The sequence below is a fragment of the Balearica regulorum genome, chromosome 4 (assembly GCF_011004875.1).
Source record: "Balearica regulorum gibbericeps isolate bBalReg1 chromosome 4, bBalReg1.pri, whole genome shotgun sequence".
Taxonomy (NCBI): domain Eukaryota; kingdom Metazoa; phylum Chordata; class Aves; order Gruiformes; family Gruidae; genus Balearica; species Balearica regulorum.
The window spans coordinates 15,415,293-15,440,280 of record NC_046187.1 but is presented as its reverse complement, the minus strand read 5'-3'; the positions used below and the strand labels follow the sequence as shown (position 1 = coordinate 15,440,280).

The window sequence follows — 24,988 nt, the reverse complement described above, 5'->3', positions numbered from 1 at the left end:
TTCAAAATATGAAAATGTGTTTGATAAAGCATATGTGGCTGAATATACGCCTTTTCAAGACTGTATCTGTCAAAGAGAAACACAGCTGGTGTCAATAACAAAGGTAAGAACTCAGCCTGAAACAGGGGAAGAGCAAGTCGGGACTTAGGTGAGATGTTTTCCAAGTCAGTTTGATATAGCGAAACTCATCTCAGGGTTCTTTGCTTCAGCCAGGCCTGTGCTGCACAACTGTTAGCAAGTGCCCTTGAAGGTCTGTGGGAAGTGAAGGAGTTCCTGGAAGACAAGAAAAAGGCAAACATAATGCCTCTTTTTCACAATGGAAACGAGGAGGGGACGAGGAATTATAGATCAGTGAGTTTAACTTCATTTTGTAGAAAACTACTGAAACAAATAATTAAATAAATTATTTTAACAGTGTAGGAAGAAACAAGGAAATGAGTAACAGCCCTGTAGATTTGTCAAATGCATATCATAGCAAACTAACCTAATTTCCTTTCACACAAGGTTCTGTGGGTTGCAGAGAAGTAGCAAAAGTTGTATGGCTTGAGAGCGTTATGGCTTTTGACACTTGCATGATGTTTTGGGCTCCACAATGCAAAAAATTATGTGGACCAATGGGAAAGACATCAGAGGAGAGTGCCATGAATGATCATAGATCTCAAAAACGTGACCCCAGAGGAAGGTCGAAACAATTGGGATTGTTGAGAGAAGACAGCTGAAATACAGTAGTGATCTTCAAATGCATAAAAGGTTGATGTAAAGAAGGAAAAAAAGTAACTCTTTCACAGTGAACTTTGAAAAGGGAAGGAAGGACTTTGTTACAGTGATGATAATTTAAGCTAACAATCAGGGAAACCTGTCTAATGTAAAACAGTTTAGCTTTGGAATATGTTGCCAGTTGATGTCTTGAATCTCCTATCATTGTAGACAAGCCTCAGACTGGAATTAAATGGCTAGAATTGATCCTGCCTTGGAGCAGAACATAGATTAAATGACATTAGGTCTTTTTCAGCCAAACATTCTATGCAACTGAAGCTTTAACTAATAAATGAGCTTGTATTCAGGAGGACAGTTACACTTGTATTTACAGAAAGCAACCCCACATATAAGTCATAACACACTACTGTACTTGCTATTTGGAGGTGTGTATAAACTCAGGACACAACTGTGAATCTATAGAAGAGAAGCTGGTTGTATTTAACAGCACGAACGTGTAAGTCTCCCCTCCCAAGTTTTATATGCACTCCGTTGAATACTTCTGCAGCTTGCCATCACACTAAGAAAATAAGCACAAAGTTGTTTTTTCTTAATTTAAGTCCTAGAGGGGCTTGCCATCTCCCAGAAAAAAATGAGGACTCTTCATTTCTTTTACTCACGCTACCAAGCATCCTTAATGCATCCTGTCTTGACCTGCACCCTATGCACACAGCTGAATCGTTCACTTTTCTTCTGCTAGTACACTCTCCTTTTTTATTTTATTTTCTCCTTTACCTAGTTTGAGGTTCTTAGCTTGCTTGACTTTTTAGCTCACGTTTTCTCAATTCCAAGTTACTGCTGTTACTAGCACAGCCTGATGGATCAGACTTTGTATTTTGCAGCTTTGTTTGCTCAAGCACACCAACAAAATTACTTTGGCCACCTTGACTTCAAGGACTCCTACAGCTTCTCCCCAGCCATACATACTTTCACTCCGCTAATACAGATGTCTCATATGTCTCATAGATAAGCGTGGCAGTTGAAATGAAACAGGTAGACGGTGGAACGCAGTATTGTGCGACTGTTTCTCAGCTACACTGTTCTGTTTGTCAGCTTCTGTTTGACTGCTTTACCTTCATCCTTGAAGAGCTGGTGTCTCATGGAAAGCAAGTTTGCCTCCTAGGAGGCTAGTCACAAGGTGTAATTCATTCTTAGGCTTTACACCGTTGCACTACCTTTCCCTACTGCTCAGTGCCTGCCTTGAGATCGCTGGGTGGTTGGGACCTGTGCTTCCCTTGCTGTATTCTATCTCTGGGTCTCAGCTTTGTCAAGGTGTCTTTGAGGCTCCCAGGCTTGTCTTGCGTGCAGCAGCATGTCCTGAATTGAGCGACGTTTCCCTGATGGAGAAATGTTCTTTTTGGTGGTCCTTGGGAACCCATTTTTGGTAAGCCTGAGGGCCCTGCCACTCTTGTGTGCACCCTTACACAGCGTGTGCACTACGTAGACGTGCCTGCTGTGTATTTTACTGGTCCAGCATTAGTACCAGGTCTAGATAAGACAGAGCTGCATAAACACACAGTTCAATGTAAATAGGGAGGATCGGGGTTTAGAAAGCTGTAGTGCGATGAGGCGTGCCCCTGAGCTGATGATGTAAACAGGAGTGTTAACCAGAGCGGCTAGCATTTATTCCTTCACTGAAGGTGGAAGCAGAATAAATGTAGTTTGTTTTTAAGGATCAGCCATTTCTGAATGACAGTTAAATCTATCCACAGCGTAGTCTTGTCCACCTTGATCTTAGCAGAAACAAGAACAGATGTAGGTGTTTTGGCCCTTACTCTATTGCTGGTGTCACATTTCTCCTTGTCCAGAAGTGTTTACTGTAAACCACGCAATGAGAAACCTTCTGTCTCTTGTAGCGGAGAGAGTTTTTCCCCTCTCCCTCTGTCATTACGATGCCTGAAAGCACAAACACAGCTCAGGGTCTGGTTTCACATCCGTTGTGGAGCTCTGCTTTGTTTGTCTTCAAGATTCCAGTGGTAGTGTTTAAATGACCCCCCAACACTTGTTCTTTCACTTTGAAACTGATTTCTCTCAGCTTGGCAGGTGAAACTCCAAATAGGTACGTCTGGCCCGTTCCTCGGGGAGCTTCCGATGGCACCGACTAAAGTGGGAGAAGAGCTGACAGCTTTAAAGCTTTAGAAGTGGTAATAGGAGAGGCATGAGAAGACTTTTATAAGTCACTTTCTCCCACACGATATTATGAAACCAACTAATTCCCATGCAGTGCATGCTCATGAGGCCAACTGCCACTTCCACTGTTGAATCCATGAATAAGTGCTTGCTTTGCACGGAAATGAGTGCTGTTCCCATATGCTGGGTTTTATTTTGTAGACAGAACAGTTGACACACTTTTTGTCTCAAAGATCAGAGTGCAGGGCATGTTTGTGTAAGGACAAATTACACAGGGTAGGTGCCTTTGTGTTTCTTAGTTAGGAACATAGGCTGATATTTCTGCGTAGAGGTGGGCGCTTTGGCAGTTTTTTTAATATGGTACATCAGATATGCAGAAAAACTAATGTTTATTTGAATTTCACTTAATGAATGAAAATGGATATAAACTTACAAGTGCGAAGGTAAATATAGTATTCGCAATGGCCTCCGGCATATTCACCCGCACTTTGTTCTCTTTCTCTCCTTCTCTCTAGTCACATATATGCACAGTACATGTGAGCGCACACATATGCAGACATTTGATGCATGGCTTTTATTAGTGCATTTGCCATTGATTGATTAGTACTTAGTATTAGTACTTCTTCTATTGATTGATTGCAGATGAAGTGACTATTTGACCTTTAATTATGAGCCTTGCTATTGAAAATGACATTGAGCTATGGCTTCACATAATCCATCTGGAAAGCCCGACATGATGCCATTCCCTGGAGTTCATTCAGTGAGAAGAGAAGAGGCCTCAAGGAAGTGCAAAGCTATCAGTGTGGCTCATCTAAAAAAAATACTGCAGTTGTTGCTTGCACTTATACAAAAGTTGCAGCCAAGTACAGAATGTTATTTTATTTTTTGCAGAGTGAATTGCTAGCTAGAAGTTACAACTCCAAAAGTAAAATGTAAGATTGACAAAAAATATTTTCACTTTAATTTTTTTGTATTTGCTATGTAAAACTATTTTATCAGCAAAAAATACAGTACTGCTACCTATTTTGGCTACCACAAGTGCAAATGTTAGTACTGCAGGTATGATGAACAGCAGACTGGTAAAAAAACCAAACCAAAACCACAAAAATAACCCCACCTCATAATAAAATCATGGTATTGTTTGTGATACACAGTGCATTTTTCCTCATTTGGATTTATCAATGTAGCAGTTCTTTCACCATGGAATTGTTAAAGTAATGCAATCAAAGTTTCTAGGCTACAAAATACTTTTGGGAAAGAACAGAGTTCATCTTGCAAACAGAAGCCAAAGTGCTAACTTTCTTTTGTATTGTTTTAATTTCATTCAGATTTATTTTTTAAATACTCAGCTTCTTACTGCACGAGTATGGAACCGATAGTCTGTACCTGAACAATTTTTGAAAGCCTGCTGTAATGCACAAGTGGATTCACAGACAACTCAATTGTCCGTGAGCGGATCACCTAGGCTATGGATTAATCAGCCCCTGCCTTCCCCCGATTTCCCCAGCTGCACAACGTGACAGAGTGCATCGTGCTCGCATAGAACTCCAAACTGCTCGCAGCTATCTTTAGTTTGCTCATGTTTTCTACAGATATCTCCTTACAAGATTTTTCAGAGATAAATAATATATTTGCATGGCCTAAACCACTGCTGTTTAATATTAGCTGGGGTTTTGCTTCATCTGTTTTTTCCTATACCCAAACTCTGTGAAATGCTGTACTAATCGAATGCGGACTCTTCCTATTGTGTGGTGATAATCACCTTTCTCCTTTAGATAGGAAAATGCCAAAAATGTTCTAACTTGTGTTAATATGAAAGGTGGATAATTTTGATTTTTAAAAAAGAGGCATCTCTTAACAATTCTATAATTAAAAGTAAGATGGTAAAGTCGGGTGCTTTGCCCTAAGTGAGTATTCATGCTCTGTGGTATTTTTGAAATGTGGCGTTTTTTCTCTGCTCCTGGCAGAGAATTGTCCTCTAAAGCAATTATTCATCAGGGTACTAACTGTGACTAGCTATAAATGTGTGAATAATCCCTCTGACTTTTTATATCAGATCTAGAAAATAATCTAGAAGACTTCTGATACTGTCTCTTTGACTTTCAAAATTTTCCTATGAGTGTTGAATGGGAGACATTACTGCTGGCATCATGTCATACTTGTTATTAATGCTTGAATTTGCTTATTTTCTTACCTGTTACAGACTTTTAGTCTCATTTCTTCTCCAAGTCTCTGATAGAGCAATGTAGGTGAAAATGATCTGATTACTCCATTGCCTGGAACTGGTGGGTGCTGACCCTTGGGGCAGAAGGGAGGCTGATGGGAGGAATATGCTTGAAAGACTGTCTTGTGGAGGCCGTGTCTGGGCCGGTATCTACCCCTCGCTACTGCCAGAGAGTTAGAAACTCTCTTCCATTCCTGCTTCTGAGATCCCAGGGGGCTTAGTGGCTGCTAGAACCTTTTGTGAGCTTTGATACTGTGATTCTTTGGGCCAAAATGAAGAGTTTTTTCTCCTCTCTACAGTCTTCGCCCAACATTTTGCTTGGAAGGAGCAGCAAGTGACTGGCTGGGCTATTTCCTCTGCTCTGTGATTCCCCTTCTCTTTATCTAGAAAATAAGAACCAAGGGATTTGTGTTATATGACAAGATGGTGGGGAGAGCAGAAGCACCTGGATCTACTGCACTTCTATTGAGTTAGCATCTTTTTTTGTAGCCCAGGTTGACGGCAGGTGGATCACCTTTACTAGCTCGGCAGTCTTCTAGAACCAACATTTGGTTCTTATCAAACAATATTATCAGTCAGGTTATTACCATGTAATTGGCATCTCTTCTTTTTCAGTAGACCCCAAAGAATGCCTGGGATATGCTGCTATTTCCAGTACAGCTGCCATATCAGAATATTAGCAAAACCAAATATAGACTGAAGACTTCTGTAATTGGGCATAGCACGAACATTTCCTGCTTGCACAGACAAATCCACCCGAGGTGAGATGCCATTTTGCATGTGTAAGCATTTCTATAATACTAATCCTACCGCTCACTTGAAGGGGCTATCTTCACAAAGTCAAACTGACAGTTTTGAGCAGGCTGTGGTCGCTGGGATAGTCTATGCCAGAGCATCTATTTTCCCTTGCTACTCATATATGGGGCTGGGCAAGCACCCCCTGTTTGCCTCCTTCAGACTAGACTATCCCTAGGGGCTATGCTTTCAGGAAGGAAATGTGCTGGCAGGCCAATCTGAAAGTAGAAAATGGCATAGTCCAGTAAGTTATAGTGGCTTTTGGACACAAAGTATACCTCATTCTGCTTTGGTTTTTTAATCACAAGATTCACAATATAGCATCTCTAATCTATTGCAGTTTACTCAATTTTGACCTCTCTGTGATTCCAGAAGGGGAAATACTAGAGTAAATTAGGGAATCTCCTTTCCTTTCTGACCTGAAACGTATGTTTCTTTGATTAGACTTAGAATGTGGCAAGAAATTCTGTACCAGCTCCCAGGGCTTCCTTTCATCTGTATACTCTGCCAGTAGTAGGTTTTTTATTAATATTTAGAAAGTTTGCCTCCAGCAGTACTAAAATGTGCATCAGAGGACAACAGTTGTTTACTGTGTTTGAACTGAAGAATCTCACCCAGGAGATCTCATTCACTTGAAGTTTACATCTCTCAATCTCAACTTGCAGAAAGAGATCGATGAATAACAATTGTCATTTCAGAGTTGCACCTCTCCAATTATTTATTTGATTGTGTGTCTTCCCAGCTGTACATGTAATTGGATCAGACACTAAAAACCAGATTGCAGGTTTTTAATGACAGCAAGCTCATACCTCTTTATAATAATAAAAAAAAATAAACACACATATCCATCTGTAAAATGATAATGACACAAGAGCCCTCCCCTCCCCCCAAACAGTTAAAGTTAATTTATCTACTTTAAGAAACTGTATTATATTCAGCAGACAGCTGACAGGTTACCCTTGGGAAGATCCACATTTGGACATGACTCAAGATTTTTTTTTTTTTTTTTTTTTTTACCTCAAGCTGGCAGAGGCTACAAGTGTCACCCATACTAAAGCTGGTGAGTATTGAAGATGATGTTGAGTCTCCCTGAGAGAGTTGCATCTACATTTGCTGCTCTCAGTGCACCTTCTGGCAGCCAGTCTGAGCTGTTGACTCCAGACACTTCTAAAACAGTGGGTGCAAAGATGTGAAAAATCAACAGCAGCAGCGGCAAAATTCAGAAGTCTCCTATTACAGGATAGTCTTGGTTATCTGGAAGAGGGATTCTCCTCTAAAAGCTGCTATGACCACTGCAAGGATGTAACCCTAGTCCATAGAGTTTTTGAATAGGAAATAGTATCCCTTAGCACTTCTAGGTAGTGAGCTGTTTTCTCAAAATGCCTTCCCAAATGACTGGAGCATTAAAGCTTTTCTGGCCTCATATCTTCTTTTCTTGGCCACAGAAATCAGATTAAGAAATAATTAAAGGAAAAATTATGCTAGTAATCCTAACAAATATTTTTTCTTTATGAAAAGTGTTTTCTTGTTTTACCATTTATAAGGAATTTTGTGTATCATGTTTTCCTTTGCATCAAGGTTTCAGGAGAAGAAAAGCTTTAAAAAATGTAATTAAATGATAGTGTGAAACAGTTTGGAGCATAAACCTTTCCTGCTTGTGTTTACAAATATAATAAGAACAACTACAAAACATGTTTATAATGGCTTTTTTAATAATATGTGTAAATAAAATCCACATAATCAAAACTTTAATGCTAAGAAATCAGCCTCAGCTATGTGTGGAAAGGGCAGTAATGTTCAAGGAAATAATCAAATTAATCAAATCTCAGCTTCATTTTTTTACGATATTTATCAATCTCTTTGTCCAGAATTCCTTTCCTTAGTAGGTCTAACCTACTGAACCTTCAAAAAGTGTTGGCTACAAGAATTATAGAGAAGGGAAGGAAGTGTTTAAATTCTGTTCATTTAAACTTCATAGCTTAGATATTGCTAGTGAATTAGAAGGAAGAATTTACCCTGTGCCTTGAGTATGTTATGTGTATGAAGAGTGGACTGATATCCAAGCAATAAAAAAAGCACTGAAGTGTGAGAATCAGCTTATGGCATTGCTGTGCCCACATTGTGGTGCCAAATTCAGGATAAGTCACATTTAAAATAGAACTTTCAGTAGTTCAAGTCATTCTTGAATTCCCTGTTAACTAATTACTACTACCATATTGTCAGACAGGTGGAGGTGTTTTGGAGTCTAAGGCACTAGTCTTCAGTTGTTGGTGTTAAATGTTTCATTGTTAGCAGCTGGTAAGATTGCCTATGTTGTTCATTAAGCATCACTTCCAATCTGAATGCACCCCTTGAAAACCCAGAAACAGACAAACTGTACTTGCTTTCTCTTCCTCCCAGCTTTTACATTTTTATTTACTTAAAACTTTGATAATATCAAGATGTGCTGTTTCCTAGTAACTGTGCTTACATTGCACTCAAATTGCTGATTTCTGTGATAAGTATAGTGAGCCGGTTACCTGAAGAACAGGAATTAGTAAAAGCATTCAAAGAATATTAGGTTTTCTTTTTTTTTTTAATTCTTGTTAGAGTTATGACAAAAGAAATACCTTATTTTGCATTCATTTCTCTTCCTCCTTCTCCTTCTTTACTTAAATACTTAGACCAGTCCAGTCTTTTACAACGTACTGTGGGTCTGAGTGAAATTCTAGCATCCTAGCATAACTGTATGGCCAATATGCGACCACATCGGCTCTGACGCAGTACAGAGCCTTCCCAATAATTCTAGTCCTCCCAAAAAGGTAAGTCCTTTAACATAATGCGAGGGTTTGGTGAATGTTCTGGTAAATCATTGCTTTTCCCAAGGAGAGGGATGAAGGTGAAAATGTTTTTGAGGATTAGGGTCCATGCAGACCTCCAAACTGAACTAGGATGCAGTTTTCCCCTGCAGCTCTTCCTGACTTCCTTAACATCTCACCAGTCCCTTGTAAAACCTCCCCCTCAGATATTTGTTTTTACCACTTTGTGAGCCTGGGTTTTTTGCTTTCCATTCCACGTATCACTGACTTGAAATATGAAAGCATGCTGAAAAAAAATTGTCTTTTTTTCCCTGAAAATATTTTAAGCACGAATCTTCATACAGCATGTACTGGGGCAAAAAGGCAAGGGGAATGTAGTCTCAACTGCTACAAACATTGCAGATCCTTCCCCGTCAGAGACAGAACGTCATATCACCTGGAGGCAGTTGTGGTTGTGCTGATGGATGATCTCCTTATACCTACTGCCAGAAGTCCGATTTCCATGGTAACGCTAGGCTTTGTCACCAAGGTGTGATTGAACCAAAAGTGCCACAAACCATTGTAAACCATTGTCTGGTCACTGTGGATGGAATCTTAGCTCAACACTTATTTCCTTCTGGACAAGAGAGTAGCAAAGGTTGTCCTATTACTTCTCTCAGCCTTGATTCCTTTGCAGAGTACAAAATGACTGTAAGGTCTGGGATCTCTTGCTTAGGGCTAAGAGCAAAAGAAATCTCAGAGTTACAGCTGGAGTGGGGCTGGGAAAGGACTACCAAATTTTCCTCTGAGGAATTTTTTGCCTGGGGAAGAGCTTGGCTGCCTGTTTTAGGCTCAGCTTCAGGTAATCTCTTCTCCCTCCAATGTAATCTGAATTCATATTACATTGGGAGGTGCTTTCTTCAGCTGAAATGGGAATACTCAGTAGCAAGTGAATATTTGTATTGTTATGGGTTGTCAGATACCATTCAGCTATTCCCATACGTGAAAGAAACCGATCCTGAGGGAAGAGCATTTAACTTGAGTTCAGTGCGTGTTCTGGAGAGGGCATGGATATAGGAAAAAGAACCCTTAACCAGTTAATTTGTTAAATGCATCTTCTCCTGTCGTGATCTCAGTATGTCATAACAGAGTCTGAACAAGGGCGAGAAATATCTTCTATCCCTGGCTAGCCTTCACTGAGGATAGCCATAGTATGTAAACTTCTGTCTCCTCAAAAATAACTGTAGCAATGTGATTTGCCTCGGAAGAAACAGAGAAACCCTTAAGTTTTCAAACAGGATCTTGATTTATCAGCATCTTGCCATTCTGGTAGCTATCTGCATGAACAACCTTTTTCTAATCCTTTAAACTGGATTTTGCCCAGATCTCACCACCCTTCCCCACCACGCGGTCACTGGGCCACATGCAATACTATTCTGAATCTTGGCGGTGAAATTTCAGGTGCTCGTTTGGCTCCCTTATCTTTTGCAGGGATAAGATGAGGAACCCTCTGCTCTGGCAACTTAGGAGGTGTTTAATGCAATATGTGCCCCTCCTTACAGGCCTTTTCTCAGTTGAAAAAAAGAAATAACTATTTGGCCTACTAATGTTCCCTTCGCATCAACTCCTGAGAGGATCCTTCAGAAAGAGAGTAGCATGGAGAGTGTCAGAACAGCTACCGTCATACACTACATTCATTTTGTATATTGCACTTGAAGATTATGGCAATTGAGAGTTCTGCAATGTATAGATGAGTAGAAGGGAGAACTGAAAATCCAGAGGCTAAGATTGTTCTTTGGAGTATTTCCACTGCCTCTTTGTGAGGGTTGTTCTCATTCCTGACTGCCTGGTGGTTCTGTAGCCCTAGTCATGACCTCTTTCTTTTGCACCAAACCTCTTTTCCTAAGAAAAAAATGCTGCAGTGTTTTGTGATTTGGAACATGTTTCAGTAATGTAAGCAATAAAGTTTTAGGATAAATTGTTTGTTATGAAGATATTGAAGGGGAAAAACCCTTACAGTAAAGTATGTAAGTAGAGCATCTAGCAATAATTCTGCTTTGGGTGTGAGAGATAATGGCCTACGTTTCGGTGGTAATAAAAATGTTCTATTAAGTTCTCTGAACCCATTGCAATGTGATAGAAAACAGCAAATGATGAAACAGTGCTTTGAGGGGGGCTTATACATTCAGCGAGCATAAAATAAACATATTAAAATAGAAAAAAAAACCCCAGCTTTCCAGTACTTATTGTTTTATCACTTCCATCATGGGTATAGGATAAAAGAAAACTCTTACTTGCTTGTTAGAAGAAGAAAGCTCCTACTTGAAGTTCTTACTTGGCAGATGTCAGTTGAAAGCTCTGCTATGGAATATGCTGCAATGTCAAACTCTGTTGGGTAATTTTAGACAAATGTGTCATGTGTGACATGGAAATATGGCATGCTGTACATTAGTGATTTCCCAAGTGTTTGGATCAGGTAGTAATGTGCTGAGAAAGTGCTCTTTATCTCTCCACACTGTGTACTCGTATAGCAGTGGGGAAAGGCTTTTGGTAGAAATTACTTTAGTCAGAAAAAGAATCCATTTACAATATGTGCCTTCTAACATCTTTCAGACAATGCATTGTATTAAAGAGGCATTTTTTGATTAATGTTTTATAAACATTTTTCAGCATGACAGCTTAAAGTCCCTGTAAAATTGTAAATGCGTGCATAGTGCTCACTTCCATAAAGTCAAATGCCATCTCATAAAGTCTAGTTGGATCCTGTCAGTGACAGTGACACAGAATCAGTACCTTGGAGCATTAAAATTAATTTGCTTCATTTATATTACTCCAGTGATAGCTAGATGAAAAGAGTCCTATATTTAAATTCTCTTAAAAATACCTTCAAATCTTGTAGGACTTTTTATTATTATTATTTTACAGTTAACTAAATGTAGTGAAGCGCAGCATAATATTTTCATGGGCCTTTTAAGAAGGTGATTACGAAATGTGAAAGTAGCAAAGGGGCAAGGGGAGGATGTGGGAGGTTATACTGGGTGCAAAGCTGGAGGAAGGATAAATAGCTTTCAGTTACGCAGGCTGCTAGAGAAACGGTGGCCTTTGACCAGGGCCGATAAACCACCGCCTTGGAGCCAAACTGGAATACCCCGGATCAATGGAGAGCGAACAGGGCTCTTCTGTACCAGACTGTAAAAGCAGTCCCCTTCTCTTCTTGCCGTTGTTGAAGGTCACGGAATGAACAGCTTTTCTCTTCCTAGCTCTTCCTCAGGTTTGCAAAGTTCTTACGTGAAATGGGCTGAGTGAGGACGCAAACAGAGAGAAAAATGAAATGTACTCTGTATCGCAGCCTAACTCGCGTCTCTCAGCTGCAGCGGGATGGTGATTTTAGTGCCCGCTGCGCTTACTGGAGCTTAGTGATTTTAGTGGAAGTCCCCAAAATTCACAATGCTGCAAAGTGAGCAGAATCAAAGGTCCTGGGAAGCAAAACCAAGCAGACTAGAAGCATGGGAGTGGAGAAGAGGAGGGAAAAGGAGGAAGGAAGGAAATACAAAAAAAGAGCCTCTGAATACCGGAGCCAAAGAGCAAGGAGGAAGATGGGAACATGAGGGAGCACTGGTAGAAGAAACATAGCCAAACAAAGAAGAGGGAAATTCAGGGTAAAAAGCTGGGAATACCAATGATTTTATTTGTAAGAGATATCTGTGGGATGATCTCAGTGCTTCCTCTCTTGCTACAGCTCTCTGTAGTCCTGGTCAGGTGAGGTGCTGTTTTTTCACCCAGCTGGGTACCACATTTCCTCTTTCTCGGGAGGAGGAGGGGATGCAACCCTGACTTGTGCCTGTCAGAGTGTTTGGTCAGCTCTGATCCACGAGTTGGACACACATTCGTGCAATGAGGCTGTTTAAAAGGTTTTGGCAACTCAACAGCTTGTTACACCCCTACTTTGAGCAAAGCTGCCCAAGTTGGCACCAAACCACAGAGGAGCACTTTGTCATGCTGTTCTCGTGATGCGTAGTGAGCGAGCGCCTTTGGCGGAGGAGTTGAACCAAGCTGCTGGACATGAATGGGTGTTAGTGGCATGAGCCTTCAGACCATGACAGCAGTCTGAAAACTTAAGGAAAAGATTGTGTATATAAACTGATAATGCCAGCGTTCCTCCTCCAGTGTCAATCAGGATGAAGACCCATAGAAATGAGGCCAATCGCCCTGAAATGCAGATAAGCATGATTAATGGCTCTGTGAAAACGAAACAAAAAATCCTTACAGGCATTATTCTTCTACATGTAAATGCAGCCTTAACGCTCCAGATGGCAAATAAACACCCTAATAATATTGGGGGGGTGGGGGGTGGAGCTGCTGTGTACTTTGAAGGAACTTAAGACTAAGGTAGTGGTCTGGGGCTTAATATATGTGATTTGATGCTGTGCAAAATTTTATTTATCTTAGACTTAGTGTAGCTATCGTATTCCATTAGCACTGGAAGCAATATACTATAAAAGATGAGGAAAAGAGGAGTGGACAGCCCAAAATAAAGATAACCCTATCCATTTTGCTTAGCACCTTCATTCCTTGCTATCTATCTGAAAGATTTAAACTCCTCTCACTCACTTTATTAGTTTTGTTATAGCAGCACCTGTTCATGTCACTACTGTTTCAGTCAGTGTTTCTGTTACAGCTTCTCTTAGTGCTTGTTCAATAATCTTGTCTTGAAAATGCATTACGGGCTAAGATACAGCATACAGTATCAGTCCAGGCATTATAGCATCACTTCCAGGCATTGTAACGTCACTCTTCTTCCTTTGCCTGGGTTTTGGTTTTCATTTTGTTTGGGGTTTTTTCAAGTGTTCTACATATATAGTAAAAAAAAATACAGTTACATATTTCTTTTAAGAGAGGGAAAAGTAACTTTTAAAGTATGTTTTTCCTAATAAGGAATTTGCATGAGTTTTATGTATTTGGAAAACATTAGGAGTTATACAGATGCTTGCAGTTACTATGTATTGCTGTGAAAGAGTTTAGACAACATTTTTAAAAATAAATAAAACCCATGCTGTTTTGTTTAGCTTTGTGGTAATATTACTGACACAAGCATTTCTGACTGTGGTCTGTGGATCTTTGTCATGAAATACTTTGAGAGTGTAGCATACTGGCAAAGTTGGAATTATAAAAATCAGAAAGTGCGTAAAAAGGCAACAGGGCTATTTCTTTCCACTAAACAAATGCTTACCTGCAAGAAAATTATTATTATTTCTTCTTTTCACTGGTTAGTTTTTCCTGGTAAATAACAGGAACTTTAATTGCACATTAGTGGCTTACAGGAACCTATTGTTGTGACACGTATTTAAACAAGCTGTGAATTAAGAACCTCTTTTCACCCAGTGATCTAATTATATTGTCACACTAATTATAGTATTTTGTATTTATATTTGACAACTTTAATTTTCTTTTCCTGGTTTACTGAAATAGCTTTCCTCTAGAGAATTTACCTTTTAGGCTGGAATTTCTCTCTTTTTTTTTTTCTTTCAGTTCAGAAAATATGCATTAATTTAAAGCATGTCTCAGTCGCTTTGGATCCATTCTGTTCACGTCTCTGCCGTTAGTTTTCTGTGTGATCTTAGGCTAGTCATTTTAGTGTTCTCTGATTCTCTGTAGGAGTCCTGTTCAGCTTACTAAAGTGTTTTTGGATCTATACATGAAATTGTACTACCAAAACACCGGGTACTGTCTTACAAACATAAATGTTCATAGCTTGGGACTCTAGTTTATACTTCTACAGGTAGAGAACAGAAGAGGACCCACAAGGGTCAAGTTGAGACTTGGAAACGGGCAATAAAACCTTTATCTGTTTACAAAACCAGTATGATGGACATTTGAAGTAAATTACATTCCTTAATATAATGCAAATGCCCATTTAATTTCTATCCAAATACTATCTATTCCCAAGCTACAGAAATTAGTGTTAATAATAAGCAGACCTATTGTGTGATAGGTCCATGATGTTGTTTTGAAGGTAATTATAATATTGAAATTAAGCACACAAGCCTGTATTTCTTTGATTTAATCTTTCCCTGGAAATATCCATACAAGTAAAGGCTACTAGCATGGGGAGGAGATTGTTAGTGGTGTAATGTGATGAAGCTAATCAAAATGATTACAAGAAATGGTGCTGTGGAAATATCATGAAGATTTCAGCAAGCCTGGACACGTGTCAGCAATAGTGGGGCACTGGTGGAGCGCTAAATATTCAGCAAATAAGCTGTTTTCTCACACAAGGAGGAGGCAACTTTTATTGAGGGAAACCTGAAAGGGTGTTGAGAACGGGAATTTATCCAAGATACAGACAAAAGTTTATGTAAATGTGGCAACTTCGGCTGATCTGAAACGTCCGCTTATGGGGGAATAGAGGGCATGTGGCACAAAGCGAGGCTTTTGGTCATTGCTAAGAAAGGAGACGCACAGATGAGCTCTGTGAAAAGTGTGCATAGTCTGCTTCGCTGCAAGGTTGATGCTGGTGGAAGATTCCTAGAATAACATTTAAGGTGAGGGAGAAAATAAGGTACATTCTCAGGGGGCTCCTGAGGAATCGCAGCTGCTCTTTTCGGCAGCTGTGCGTATGTCTGGTCAAGCAAGACAGAGATGGTTGCAAGTTTTGCCCACACCTATGCTTTGTAGAGAGCATAGTAGCAAAGTTCCGAGATCTAAACAGATAATTTTGAACAATAACATGTTCAAAGTAAACAATCGGTTTCATTACTGCAAAACTAAATCACATTGAATTTTACATATTACATCATCAAGTGGGAAGATTATACGTGGAGATGTCTAATAGAATTAGCACTGCTGAGTGCAAATTCAAGCTCTTGGGGAAAAAAGGCCCCTCTCTAGCTCTTAACACTCACTCCTTCCAGCATCCAGCAACTTCTGTACCCCAGCTGCTCCCTAACTCTTCATAGGCATGGCCACTTCATGTTGCTCACTCGGTTCACTAAACCTTTCCTCTCTCATGCTGTATCTCTTCTGAAAAATACAGGTAGAGCAGAGAGTTTTGTTCTCTAACAGGTGAGCACTCCCCTGCAGAGTACTTGACTCTATACCTTGGCTGGGTGAATCAGTCAAAGCAGGGAAGGCTGTCGTTTGGGTACGCACCACCTGGCAGGGAGCATGCCAGGGAAACGCAACCCTCCTCCAGTGGTGAACGGGCTGAAGAAAGGGTACAAGCAGGAGTCGGGCAGGTTGGGTGGAGGACAATCATGAAAGCACGAAACAGAGCGCAGCAAGAGGAAGTAGTAAATAAGCAGTACAGAACTATGCCGAGCAGCCGAACAGTCATGCTATAGCAGAACGGCTTTTATACCAAGTCTTCAGCAGGAGTTTGACAGCTATTGGCATAATTAGAAAAGATCTTTTATGGCATTCCCCTGCTCCTTCCTTTCTGCCACAGAACTTTCTCTGCTGTGTTTTTTTTTTTTTATTCATGTTCTTGCTAGTTTGTTTGAGTAGGGTTTGGGTTTTTTTATACAAAACTTCTGAGTCTTCATTTTGTTTCTTTTGGGCTTTTTTTGGTGAAGTGTCAATGCAACATAAAATGCTTTGCTTTTATCTGGAGCTCAAAGTCTGAGGTGAGAGTGTGTCTCCTGTTTTTCTGCCTGCAGGGATTCCAATGCTGAAGATAGTATTTGCGGGTTATGAGCACCTGTCCTTAATTTCCGTCCCCTTACTCATCTATCATCCTGCTCAGATTCTTCTTGGCAGTCTGTTGGTACCAACAATAAAATCTTGGATGGTTTCTAGGCAAAAGGTAAGAATTGCTGGTTTTGATTTATAATGGAAAGTGTGCTACGAGGAAAAAAGTCCCTAGACACGTGTTTTAAACTCCTCGGTTCCTTCTTGGAGATCCCATGGTGGGAGGTTTTTCTGTTTCTTTACTTTCTTTATGACAGTGATAGTCACAGTAGTATCAAAAATGCTGAACTTGGCTCTGAAAAGGTTCAAATCTTGAAGTTAGACCTCTACAGTAAATACAAACAAATTCAGATTATGCCCAATAAGAACGGCTCCATCTTTAGCTAATAATCACAGCTTTGGATCTCCCTTATGGAGAAGTGACAAAGATCTTCCCATTAGCATGGGAGCTGCAAACATCAGGTAATATGAGGGCACTTCCTGAAGTGAATTGAAGCACGATGAAAACTTTTTTTTTTTCCTGCCTGGGTCACTCTTTATAACAGCAAGAAGTCTACGGGAGTCCAGTGCATCATATTTCATACCAAAGTTATACTATGGGATAGCTTGTAGGATTATAACCTGGAGGTTTTTGCATCAACATCACGATTCAAAAGCATGCTTATTTCAGTACAAATTGAAGCTATTGACATCTGACAGCCATTCTATGATCTACATGAAATAACTGCAATGGTTTTAGTCAGGTTCTCAGAACAGTAGTAACCAGAAAGCTAGTCCATGCAACTGATTGTGATGCTGTCTTTAATGTTCTGAGATAATAAGGATCAAGAAGCTGTGGCAACTGAAGCAGTCTTTGACAGCCGCTTCAGGTGAAAGCAGAGACGTACTGTGGGAAGCCCAGTGCCACCAGTACCCTCCATCCTCCACTTGTCAGTGGAGAAATTTGATTTTTTTTTTTTAATAACTTTCATGTTTTCAGTTTTCAGCAAAACCCCTCAGGCTGCCATTTTACTAGCTTCACTCCACTGAAGTCACCTTGCTAACTTGAATGCTAAAATTCCCCAAATCAGTGATTTTTATGTGGCTTCACTTTTGGTTACCTGAATTATAAAAAGCAGGAAAACTCTCAATTTTCCAGAACTGAGTCCAGAAATCAGACCTTGTTAAGATATACTTATCTTAATATCTGAAAATGGAAATCTGAGAATCACATGTCATTTCTCCATCAGTGTGAACGTCATGACTTTTTTTTAATCAGAAATTATCTGGAGACATTACAGGTTGCGTAAAGAAAATTCCATGCTGTTCCTGCAGAAAGGTAGCCTAAAGTTGACACTACCAGTGACAGAACGATCCTTGCAATGCTGGCTTCTCTTCAGCATCTAACTGTGCTCTGCTGCCAAGACCAGGAGTGGGGCTGGAGCTCATCCAGAGCTCCCTGATCCTCCGGGGTGGTAATGGCCTTTGGGGACTGCTGTCAGTTGCTGCAAGTTAACGCAGCCTTTAAACAGGGCACCAGAAAAGTCAACCAGTACTGGAGAGGTTTACAGTTCACCAGCACTAGTTTCTTATTCATTAAGCATCAAATAAACCTCCTGTGCTAATCAGGCTGTAATGCTCCCATAGAACCACTTTGGGGGATTGTTCTCTTGCAGCAGTTTCTCCAGTTGGTCTTCTGTATTATTCACAAATGTTACTTTAATTACTCTTTGAAAGAAATCAATGAGGTTGGGTCTGGAACAGTTGCAATAAGTATAATAGAAGTGAATGTTGTGACTGGATAATGGTCTCCCGCTTTGAAAATAAACATGTCATCATCACCCTTGATGTTTATTTTCTGTAAACACCTTGGCTTCATTTTGGCATCTCTCTTGCAGGGGGAGACGGTTATCCAGTCACAGTACTCAACTGCAGTGACATTCTTACTTAATTATGATAGTACATGTGATCTCGTTGTATGAAATTGAATTTAAATATTTAGAGGTTCATCTACACTAAGGTATTTCTAGTTTGTAAATACGGCAGCAGAATCTGCCAAACTACAAAGTTAAAAAATTGTTTCCCCAAACAAAATGTGGAATGATGTCTCTCTCCAAACTCTCTTGCTGAATAATATCCAAAAGACTAATCTCAAACGGCTAGATTTAACAATAGTTAAATGCTGGTGTTTCTGAAAGCTGGTGTTTCTGAGGGGAATATAGTCTATTTATTTTTAAAGGTTTGGATTTTTTTTTAAGGGTTTACATTTGTGCTGGAACATTTTTCAAGCAGTGCTTACAAGCTTCAAATGTACAATATTAAAGGTTAATATCTACAATAAGAAGACCCATCAGACATCTCTCAGACTGAAAATTGCTAGTTTAGCCAATCCTCCGGAAACGCGAAGTATCTCACTCAGCAGGCAAATGCCAGTCTGTCGGGGCACTTACCCCCAAAAGGCTAAGGAAAACAGAGGTTCCAGATTTCAGGAATCTGCAAATTTCACACATTTCCCTCTCGCTCAGGTCGATTCGTGCTGCGCCAGAAAGCATTGAGCTTTTCTGTCGCAGAGCACACCGGCAACAGGCATCCTTCGCAGTGACCGCATGGGTATATACACAGGAGCAGCTCACACCACGCGCCTTTTAAGCCTGTTGCATTTGCCTCCTAAGTTAGAGAGGCTGCTTTCTGCCAAACTGAGGGTGTGATCACCTAGCATTGGAGTTGAACTTGTGTCACACACTGAATACACAGTTCAGCTACCGTAGTTGGCCGGCCCCGTGGAGAACACAGAGCTGGACTCTGCCATCAAATAAAGGCATGTGGTTTCTCTCCTCCTCAGCAGACTAGAGCTACAAAGATGTCGGGTGTCCCCTGGCATAAAATCACCTCTGGACTGCTGGACTTTGGTTTATTCTTACCTTTTTCTCAGAAGGGAAGGTATAAACATTGCAGATGCGTGACAGCCACCGCTGTAGCAGTGCCTATACTCTGAGCAGGCTTCGAGCCATATGGAAGGAGGCCAGGGAAAACACAAAGGTGTTGGCAGAAATTTTCTTTGCGGTCTTTCCCTAAGTGGGTCAGAAGCTTTCATATCTGTGCCACAAGTGATTTGAGTGGGTCCAAGCAGTTGCTTTCTAAAAGACATCTGAGACCCACCTTCGGTTCCTTCACCGGCCCTGTTGCCGTATTCCTCGTGGTTCCTCTGTTAGAGCTATCTGTGTATGAGGAGGTTGTGATGGGGTATCAGAGATAAAAACATCGTCACAAACCCCGGAGTGGCCTGGCAGCTGCATGCTGATTCCTCGCTCAGCCTCCCAGAAGCACATGCAGCATTTTGTTGCCCCTTATAGATCAAAATCTTGTCTTGTGCTGTTGGTTGTCTTTTGAGAACATAAAAAAGTGACTGTTTTGTTTACTGTTCACAGGCACTGAAGTTAACCAGGCAGCCCAAAGCACCCGTGAAGGTATAATTATGGAGATGGCCTGTGTCACAGTGAATGTATATATGTACTATACTGTACACACAGACAATTGAGACAACTGGGTATTTGTGAATGTTGCTTCAGTGCATATTTTATTTTTTTATATATATATATTAAAAAGATACCTGTTAAGTGCCTTACAGATGCATTTTTGGCAAAAGCATTGTTTCCAGAAGCTACTTTGTTGGTTACTACAAAAGGTTGTACAGTATTTTGGAGTCCTTTAGTTTTTATTTTTCTAACCAAGAGAAACGGTCATGACTAACAGCTGTTTCTTCCATTGCCCCTGCTTTGCAGCCAGGGTGCAGCAGCTGTAAGTCTCTGTTTTAAACTAGCCAAAATGACCAGAAGCCTATCCCACTGCTGGCTTACCCTGGGGAAGAGCTTTCTGAAGGTTTGGTTTTGTGGGGTTTTGTTTTTTTCTTCCTCCAAGATTGACTTGAATTTCTGTGTGACTCTGTTACACTCCCTAGTCATATGACTGTGACATGCCTTTTTCTTCTGAGTTTGTGTATACTCAGCATGGGGCCATCCATTGGATAGAAGCTGAGAAGCATGAATTATTTGCATTTGTTGACACAGTTGTCTAGACATTCCTTCAAAGTTAATGGTTTCTCAAGAAAATTCTTTCAATTCCATTGTATGATATTGTGCCATTGTATATCTTAAATGCCTCATAAGCTTCTTCAAAGAAATGGTCTGGTGCTTGGGTTATGAGTGAAGTATTTGTGTTTGCAGCTAGGAGATCTTTTATAATTTACCCCTGAAGAACACTTTTTTTTCCCTTCTTTTTTCTTTTCCTTCCCCCGGTGCAATGCAGGGAGATCTGCAGTGACAGAATTTAGGATGCTAACATTGAAACAGAGCCTTTATTGTAGTAAGCCAAGCTATGTTTTCTATATTGCTGCATTGGTAATGAATAATAGCTTGTGAGAAAGTTGACAATTTTTTTTTTCCAATTAAAAGGATCTTTACAGTAACAGAAACGCTATCTTAGCTAATTTGACAATCAGCCACAACTTTTTTAAAAATACAATGTTACTCTTTTTAATAAACTTATATAAAAGAAGAATACAAAATACTATTTCTAAGAGAAGTGTTGAAGAGAAAGGAACGCAGGCATTTATTTAAACATATAGCCGGCACTGCATCTTGTCCAGGAGATTAAGATTTCAGAAGTGTACTCTAGTCCAGATTCTGAGGTGTACTCATCTGCAAAAATGGTGCTGGCAATTGTGCATTAAAACATTAAAAGGAATGAAAGAAATAGGTCAAACTGGGATCGATATAAATGCAGAAGTTTCACATGTGTCGTGGTTAACGTTGTGGTTAATGGTGCAACCGAGTGCAAACACCTAGGAGCAGACCTTTAGCAGATGTAAATTATCGTAGCTCTGAGAAGTCTATAGCCATTTACGCAAGCTAAAGATCTTTTGTATGACAGTAAGCATGTGAAATTCATATCCTTTTGCCTTAGTGAAGAAAAAAAAAAAAGTGTTTGGTTTACCTAGTCTGTTATTCCTAGTCTGTTATTCCTGTGAACAACAGGAAAGTAATCTGGTACCAGTCATCGGTGCTTTACCTGGTGGTCAGTCAGTGCAAGACTGCTCTGTTGCCATCGGTATGAGAAACTACTGGGAGCTGACAGCGTCACCTTGTTCAGATTTGTCATCGCCAATAAAATGACCATGTAACAAAGGTACGTGAGGTGGCAACATGCTGAATTCTTTCATTCCCTGGAGGGGGATCGAGCTCTGCACGCTGAGCTGGCGGGAGGGCTGAGGGACGCTGTCCGCCGCCCGTGTCCCCCAGGGCTGTGCTCTCACTAGCCAGTGATGCAGCGGGCAGTGAGCTCACAGTTTTGATCAGCGCATCCCTAGATAGCATAGTGAGATCCACCACCAAGCCAACCTGTGAGGTAATTGGAGAGAATAGTATGTGTGATCTTGGGCCAAATCCGAGGTTCCCCTTCCTTAAGCATGCTAACTGGTAACTGGCTCCAGGTGGGAAAAAATTCCTTTGTCTGGGCTTAAAAACACTGCCTGCAGCACAGGGTCCAGACTCAGGACAGTTTCTTTTTCTTCTGTTTCCACAAACCTGAACTTCCAGGGTATATAGGGACCTAATCCCAATCCCACTGACATCGATGACTCTTTCTGTTGGTTTTGAACAGCAAAGCAACCAGAAAGAGGGCTTGCTTTTTTTAAAATATATAGGAAGAGTTCAAGCATACAGTGACTTCTGTGGTTGTGTCAGTGCTAAACAGTCAGAACACTGCAAGTACCCTTACTGAGCTACCTCTACGTACTGAATCTCCGACTTTCAGTACATCCAACAACTTGCTTAGATTCTACTGAACACCTCCTTTTTTCTTTGTTAATTTTTTCTACATTTAAGAATATTTCAAACTGGTTTAAGACGGAGCTTTGTTAGAGCCTTTACAAAGTCCTTGTGGATTGCTTGGGGCAGCCGAAATATTGTGTTACGAGTGTTGGAGGTGTTGGTCTAAAGGGAATATAAAACAAAACTGAAATACATATTTTAAATCCATACTTAATGAAACTTAATTATGCATATCAATTTTGTTATGTTTAAAGACTGTTAAGATGTTTGTTTTATTACTTGTTATTATGCCTATGTGTCTTTAATAAACAGAATGGTTTTGAATTTAATTTTGTTCATAGGAAAACAAGATAAAATTACTTATCCTCTAGGTCAAATTTTCACCTTTCTTACCTGTTTTGTTCTTTTGTGGGTAAGCTTTTAAACTGTTTGCTTGTTCTTTAAAAAAAAAAAAAATCCGTGAACTGTACAGAAATACTTTCTGAATTAAACTTGGGGAAAGAAAGTCTTCAGAAACCTGCAAATTATCAACTGAAAATTAATTCATTGAACTCTGCAAGTTTTTCAGTAGAGGGTTAGAACAGTTCTGAATCTTATCAACTCCTTGGCTTTAAATTTAACTGAGAGATACGCGGTATTGAACATAATCAGGCAAAACTGATGGCAAATGAGAACTTTGCCCATGTTAAAACATTTTCTTGATCAACACTTCTTATCTTTTGCATATCTATAATCCCATCTAATGACAGCAGAGAGAAAAACCACCCAAACAGTAAAAGAGCACTTCAGAGGTCACAGGGAATCCTAGCACTTTGTGTTGAGCTACTCAAACGTTTTATTCCCCTTTTTGTGCGCTAAGTCAAGAAACTTGATGACCCCAGTAATAGGTCCAAGATAAATAATTTTTTATGTGGTTAAAATCAAAATTGTGGTTGTGTTTTTTCTTATAGATCCTTCTGTTAGTGCGAATAGGTTGTGTGACAGAAAAGGCAATCTCAGCAGCTGTGTGTTCACAGAGCAAAAGGAGAGTAATCCAGCAGCTTGGTTTTACAGCGGTAGTCCCCTACGTTATTCTGGCAGACGGGGAAAGAGGAGCTGTTAGTCTTATTTGTGTACAGTTTTCTGTGGAAATATCTTGACAGCAGGAGGTTAGAAGGCAAGATGAAATACTGTCTATCTGCAAGCACATTTATTTATGTGCAAGTGCATACGAGATGAGCAGTTATATATGTAGAAATCACTAGAAAGGACCAAGTCCCTGGTATACATTTTTTTGCAAGGAGAAAGAGCTACTTTTTTGATGTTATTCTGACATTAAAAATGAAATTTCAGACACTGAATTGTGTTTTGTATTGAATCATAATCTCATACAGAACCTTTACAGCAGACGATCGCAACATTGTATTTGTAAACTGTAGACTATTTTGCACTTAAATAGATGTTGATGCATTTGGGAATTACAACACAGTAAAGGACTAAATCATAGTTTCTCCATTTTGTTATAATCCAAATGCATTTATATTACTATTATTATAAAGTGCCAGAAACACATAGAGTCCCTCGCAAACACGTTAAATAGACAAGAGACTAAATTCTGCCCTTGGTTACACTTGCACATCTCCAGTGAAAGGGCTGTTAAGCTGCAGAGCGGTCTCCCTAGGGAAGCTGTTTGAAAAGCCCTGCTATTGTTCTAACAAAGCTCCGTGATAATGTAGCACATGACACGAGTAAATGAAGAGTATGTTACTTCAGATTTGATGGCTTGCCCTTTCCAGCACCTAGCAAACCTTTTGTATGTATTTCCACGGGTAGCCCCGATCTCCAGACCAAAACTACAGCATCCTCTCGGAACAATGTTAGAAGAGGGAGCTTGTCTGCTCTTTGCCATTTTCTTGCTTAAACTGCATTATCACTTGTGATCATTAGCCCATGACTTCTTCGAGGAAGCATTTTGAATCAAATTCCTTGAAGGTTATGCATACGGTTCCTGTAAAATTCTCATACAACAGAGAACACCCTGCAGGATGGTAAGTCATCTTCTGGAGTACCATGGCCAAGGACTGTCCAGTGGCTTCAGATGTGCAGGACTAGAGAAAGCAACGCCTGGAAACGCAGGTGCGAGGCATTGCTACAGGCTGGTCTGCTTCATGCTGGCATTGAAAGCTGTGGCAGAGGTCATGAAAGCAGCCTCCAAATTGTTCTCTTGCCAGAAAAGTGGAGAGGGAGATCTTCAGTGAGAAATGAAATTAAATTTGTTAGTGATTAAAAGGACGAGAGAGAGGTGTTGGAAGCAATTGGTGCCAATGAGAACTCTCGGCTGCTCCCCTAAGCAAATTGCAGTCTTGGTGGAATATCAGCTTCTCAGTCCATCAAATTGCAGTAATCAAGTCTGGAGCTGATGGGATCATGAGTCACCACTTAATTTTCTCATCAGCGGAGGCCAAGTTTTCAAAATATTTTTAGATGCATTTCTGCAGAGATTTCTGCCGGCGGGTGACCTATAGAGTGACAAGAAAATGAGCAATAGCTGCTGTGGAATCGGGCTCTGCTGACTGCAGTTTTGGGCAGGGAGGGCAGGGAGATCAAAGGCCTTTGGCACTGTTATGCAGAAAACAGCCCCGCTGAGTTGATCCAACACCTGGATTTGTTAAGTAAGAACATAACCTGTTAATTCTTAGACTATCCGGAAGGTTCAAATCAACTCTGAGCTTGTGTTGCTAGCGCAGACCAGAAGCAGGCAGGAGATTAGAAACTGCTTGTGGTCCCTGCTCAGAGAGACAGCCGATACCCAACAGCTGCAGCACACAGAAGAG

At 40.3% G+C, this 24,988-nt stretch overlaps 1 protein-coding gene across 6 annotated transcripts in view; it reads left to right on the top strand.

Annotated features, from left to right (window-relative positions):
* Positions 1–23,515, top strand: part of SLC10A7 (solute carrier family 10 member 7) — a 150,857-nt gene extending 127,342 nt beyond the window's left edge. For 2 of the 6 annotated variants that reach the window (XM_075751255.1, XM_075751254.1), the window contains 2 exons: positions 16,338–16,483; positions 19,776–23,515. In XM_075751255.1, the coding sequence (XP_075607370.1) occupies positions 16,338–16,483; positions 19,776–19,820 (191 nt within the window). In that variant the 3' untranslated portion in view covers positions 19,821–23,515. Of the gene's footprint in view, positions 1–209; positions 352–5,725; positions 5,872–16,337; positions 16,484–19,775 lie in introns of those variants that run through there. The other 4 variants (XR_012835233.1, XR_012835232.1, XR_012835235.1 and 1 more) reach the window with 4 other exon arrangements.
* The last annotated feature ends 1,473 nt before the right edge of the window (positions 23,516–24,988 follow it).